We start from the raw sequence: 5,615 nt of genomic DNA, 5'->3' as shown, positions 1-5,615 counted from the left end.
TCCTGCAGCGAGGCAGGGACTCCTAGCATCGTACATCACTATGATGCTAGGAGCCCGGCCCCCTGCAGTGTGTTCGGTCCGGGTCTTCCGGCCGGAATACGTTCCGTACTTTACAGACGTAACATGGTCGTGTGAACCCAGCCTAACTCTCCCGCTATCACGTTCATGTACATAGGAATGCAGTAATATAGTGGGGGGTTAAAACACACAAAGGCCTATTCTTTCTTTTTTTTTTTTATTTCTTTTTGTATATTTTAAATATTAGATATCTTTATTTTTTTAATTCAGCCTTGGTTGAGAGTGAAAATTCAACCAAATTGTAAAATACACAAATAGTTTACATTTTTATATATAGAAGTATAACATAAATAAAATAGAATTGATGTTTTGATACTGTATGTCAGGTTTTTTGTCAATTAAATTTTACATTACTTGACATAGAATTGGCACAAGACCTCAAAACATAAGAGAATTGTCTTTTATATATCATGAATGCATATTTTATATATGTTAAAATTTAAAAGACACTTTTTTTTTTTTTTTTCCTGTGGAAAAATGTTCAATAATTGAAATTCACACGAATGTTTTCTTACCAGACCTCTTTCCTGGGTCTTCAGGTCTAGGTGATCTCTCTTATGTTGATGTCAGTTGTCATGTTGTCCACTGTTGCTCTTCTGTGTTGCCTTGGGTGCATTCTCTTGTTACGAGTCATTGCTGGAAATTACTTTGATACTAAATATTATATTTTTATATATTTATTTTTTTCTGTGTGTATTTGTCTTTCCTTTTTACTCACCTCTCTCTCTTTCTCTTTTTCTCTTTCTTTCTCTCTTTTTCTTTCTCTCTTTCCGTTTCTTTCTCTCCCTTTCTCTCCCTTTCTCTCTCTTTCTCTCTTTTTATTTCTCGCTTTCTCTCGCTCTCTCTTTCTCGCTCGCTCTCTTGCTCGCTCGCACGGTCTCTTGTGCGCTCTTTCTCGCTCACACGCTCGCTTTCGCTCTCTAGTGCGCTTTCGCTCGCTTGCTTTCTCTCTCTAGCGCGCTTTCTTTCTCTCTCACATGTCAGATATACATGAATCTATTAAAAGGGTTTTCCCATAAATTACATTTAGCACCTACTTACCAGACATCCCCACTGATCACTAGAAAGGGGGTCCGATGTCTCCCATTCCACTTCACCTCACAACTGCTGCAAGAAGAAGTTTAAAAGGAATGGCAGTCGAGAATGTTCTAGTGATCGGTCGGGTCCCAACAGTAGGGCCCCCAGTGATAATACATTTATTACCTATCCTGTGGATAGGTAACAAATGTTATTTGGGGAGAAACCCCTTTAAGTGCAGAAAATGTAAGATCGAGAGAGTTCTTATATTCGTAACTTTAATAATTTTTATATGGTTATTTAACATTGACAGGATATGTGTTATATATGTCAATATGTTCCTAACGTCCTAAAGCTGTTTACAACATTCGAGACCTGGCAGCCATAAGTTCTTTGGCCATCAGGCATCACCCATGAGTACCCAGTTCTACCCAAGTGAAGAGGGGTGATCAGCTGGCGGACCTCTCAAGTGCCACTCATCCCCGGGGATAACAAATAAGTATTAGTCTGTTGATTCAAGAAATAGACTTTCTGGAAGTTTGCAGATATTTCTATAAAGTACGAAATTTACAGATTAAACTCCGTATTTAGGCATTTAAAAAAATATGCTGAGAAGTTCGCCTCAATTTTTGTTTTTGAATATATTTTTTTCAAGTAATAATGATAAAAAAAAGTAGCCAGCAATTATGGCAGATTTGTTGTCTACATCCAGGCAGTAGTTGGCTACATCCATCACCCAAATGAACATTTTAATTTCTTCATAAGTGACAAAAAGGATTTCTGTTGCTGCTCTTAATGAGCGATTGGGAAGGTGAAGAACAAATGAAACACTGGAAAAACAAACCGGGTTAATTTTGTTTTTTTGTCCTGCAGCCCTATACACATTAGATGTTTTCTGCAGGTTCTGCCAATTCTCTTATGTATGGGAGACTTGAGCAATACCTTGATTGGGTCTTTACAGTAGAGATTTATCATGTCGCTCTAAATAGTCCTACAAAATTTTATTTGCTCCAACCCTGTTATTAGAGTCCCATAAATCCATAGTGAATTGGAGATGCTTGTCACACTCACTCCTAGAATCATTTGACGTCACATTAATTGGTATTTTTGATGTTTTGTTTTTTTCCAGATCAAGAAGTATTTTGAACTTGAGCCACTTGCACGAGGAAAAAGGTGGATCCTTCAGCCGACGTCATTGGACAACATAGAAGCAGTTAAAGACAGCTTTTCAATGCTAATAAATTTGCTAGATGAGCGAGAACTTGAACCTGTGCAGATATGAAAATCCTTAGAAGAGTGATATCATCACAACTATACCAACCGCTGCTCCTACTCCAGCGTTGCAGGAGATGGGCGACATTGTCAAGCATGGGTCACAACCGGTACTGCATCAGTTTGCTGCCTTACATCCATGTTAATCTGAATTTTCTTTTAATAGTCCCGAGTGTACTTAGTATATGTTGGAAGAAAGAAAATTGGATGCTTCTATACTGCATAAATAGTTGATTTCACCTTCTTATTAGTATTAACTCACCCTTGTGTTTTTCGTTGAGTAGCAATTCTTCTGAACCGCCTTAGAGAGTGGCTATTCACCTACCATTGTTTTTCAATAGCGCTGTACTGTCAAAAACATTTAATGAACCACTAGATCTGATTGCTTTAACATGTACCTACCACCGGCACACTAAAGAGGTAGCAAGTTTGTGCACAGGCAGCCATATTGTGACCCTATTGTGGACCTATCTCCTGGACTCCTTATATCACTGACACGATAGCCAAAACTTTTTTGTTGGTTTTACCACAAAAAGTTTGTCCTCTACTGTATAGTATTGTATAACCGATTCTTATTCACATTGTCTACTGCAGCATATGTTGGGTGTGTTTATAATTTATAGCCATTAAAACGGGCTACTTGTGGGTGCTTTTTTAAGGAGCCAAGCCTTGGGCATGGCAGAGTTTTTGTAAAAGTAGATAAAAAAAATGGTAAATATCTGCTGTAGAAAGTTTATCTGGCGTTGGAATGACCTACTGCTGATTTAGTTCTCAGTCTATACCCCAAGTAAGGTAGCTAAATTTAGGCCGATTTTTATTTTGTTTCTAAGCCTAGTATGTTTTCTTATTCTAAGCACCATAATATAGAACAGTGAAGGTTATTGCTGCTCATTGTAATATATGTTTTTAATTTAAACACAGCCAAGTTTTTCTACTCGGTTATAAAGAACTTGTGGGATAGGAAGTTCTGGTCTTAAATTTTTGAATTTGTCTACTAATTTTGATTTTATATTTTTAACCAATTCTTGGCAGTAAAATAATAAAAACAGTATTATGGTGAATTTACTATTATCTGTTAAATGCCATTTTTCCCATAAAACACTACTTTTAATCATTTGGGGGGGACATTTATATTAAAATCTAAAGAAAATTCTAGAATTTTTATAACAAATGATATGAAGATACAGTGACGAGAATGAAAAGGGACCCAGTAAAGTAGTTCCATATAAAACAGGAATGTCTATGTTGGAATGATTGTAATATTAATCTTGTAATCTTCCTTTTTTTTTTGGTGTGAGGGTTGTGTTTTTTCCTTTTGAGAAAAAGAAAACTAAAAAAAAAAACTGAGCAGCACAAGGTTTTTGTTAACATGCCAGAGATACTTGTTTTATATATATTTTTTTTTTAAATTCATTATGCTGCTAATAAGATTTTAATTACCAGGAAATCCTCTTATCACTAAGATCATTATATAAGGTTTTTCCTGTTTTTTTTGATCTTCCTTTTTTTTTTATTTTTTTTTTATAAAATCGTAATTTGCTAATGCTTAGCCATCTGTGAAACCGCTTTCTGATTGCGTTCTGCATTGTGTTTTTCATGTTTGTATGAATCTGCTTCTAGTGACTGCGATACTGTATCTTAAAAGTCACAATGACAACACGATCTATCAGTTCTCAGTAGCAGCTGTGTCTGTCTGATGCCTAAAGCTTCACAACTGTCAGCAAGCTTCTGTCTACGTCTGCCAGATCTAAGAATTCTGTCATGGCTCTCGCTATGTTTCACATATCTGGTTTTGGAGACGTGTAGTCCTTGTTGATGTGCTGTATACTTTGTTGCTGCATATTGTGCCATGTCTATGATGTAAGCGGTCCAATGTAATTCTTTTAGCACAGTTTATTACGTTGTATTTATAGAAGTGACAGATTTTTTATAACCTGGTAAGTAGGGTTATTTTCCTCTTTTTGAAAATGACCGTTCATTTATATTACAAACGTTTGTACCTTTGCTATAGTTGAGTGTAAAAATGTTTGTTCATTATCTAACATATTATCAGAACTTTATACTAAATTTACTATGCCTGAATAACACACAAGTTATGTGGCACGTGCCGCAAATAAGGAAACATGTTATATATCATTCAAAGTGATTTCCACAATGTATGAAAATAAACAAGAATGTAATATTCAAGAGTTCAATATTTTATTTTTTCCTTTTGGGTGGGGGTGCAAGGAAGGTTATAGGATGAATGTAAATATACGTCGACTGCAATTAGACTGTACTCCACCAAATGTCTTGATATTATGTGGAACACCTTCTAAACAAGATGGCTTATTACACTAAAAGGGTTGTCTTCTTTGGACAGTCTCTTTATATTTGAAGGGTCCCCCAAAAATAAGATGAACAAAGGGTATCCTGTCACTGGGACCTCCAGTAATCCGCTGTAATCTGCTAGAGATCCTGGCTGCAAGTGTTTAATTTCCCTGCAGTGCCACCACAGGGGAAATTAAGCATTACGTGGAGTCTATTCTAATAAATGGGCTGTTTATGTACTGTATGAATATGGCCACTCACTCTGAGTAAATAAAGGGGAATCTATCTTTCAGGACCTCCAAAGTGCCCCCTAGGGTATTTGGACATTGTTGTTTTTTGTTTTTTTTTTGTTTCTTTCTAACTTGGACAATCTTTTTAATACTTTTCAATAAGTAATGCACTTTGTGAACATGAAATATGCAAGCACATGTATCGCCTATGATGCGGTTCATCAATATTGTGTAGTTATGTAGCAGGTAAATATAGTGACTGGAAAAAACAATGAAATCTAGCTTTCCTAGTATGTATATACAATTAACTATGTCCAGATTAACCCCTTAAGGACGCAGCCTAGTTTGGGCCTTAAGGCTCAGAGCCCATTTTTCAAATCTGACATATTTCACTTTATGTGGTAATAACGTCGGAATGCTTAAACCTATCCAAGCGATTCTGAGATTGTTTTCTCGTGACACTTTGGGCTTCATGTTCGTGGTAAAATTTGGTCGATATATTCAGTCTTTATTTGTGAAAAATTGCAAAATTTAGAGAAAATTTACAAAAAATAGCATTTTTCAGAATTTAAATGCATCTGCTTGAAAAACAGACGGTTATACCACCCAAAATAGTTACTAGTTCACATTTCCCATATGTCTACTTTAGATTGGCATCGTTTTTTGAACATTCTTTTATTTTTCTTGGACGTTACAAGGCTTAGAACA

The 5,615-nt window shown here is 35.9% G+C and overlaps 1 protein-coding gene across 4 annotated transcripts in view; it reads left to right on the top strand.

Moving 5' to 3' along the window:
* ARL15 (ARF like GTPase 15) overlaps positions 1 to 3,840 on the top strand; it is a 329,406-nt gene extending 325,566 nt beyond the window's left edge. For 3 of the 4 annotated variants that reach the window (XM_075854919.1, XM_075854916.1, XM_075854918.1), the window contains one exon: positions 2,225 to 3,839. In XM_075854919.1, the coding sequence (XP_075711034.1) occupies positions 2,225 to 2,377 (153 nt within the window). In that variant the 3' untranslated portion in view covers positions 2,378 to 3,839. Of the gene's footprint in view, positions 1 to 2,224 lie in introns of all 4 variants that reach the window. The other variant, XM_075854920.1, reaches the window with a different exon arrangement.
* The last annotated feature ends 1,775 nt before the right edge of the window (positions 3,841 to 5,615 follow it).

The sequence above is a fragment of the Rhinoderma darwinii genome, chromosome 1, assembly GCF_050947455.1.
Source record: "Rhinoderma darwinii isolate aRhiDar2 chromosome 1, aRhiDar2.hap1, whole genome shotgun sequence".
Classification (NCBI taxonomy): domain Eukaryota; kingdom Metazoa; phylum Chordata; class Amphibia; order Anura; family Rhinodermatidae; genus Rhinoderma; species Rhinoderma darwinii.
The sequence above is the reverse complement of the archived record's forward strand: the minus strand, read 5'-3'. Positions and strand labels throughout refer to the sequence as shown.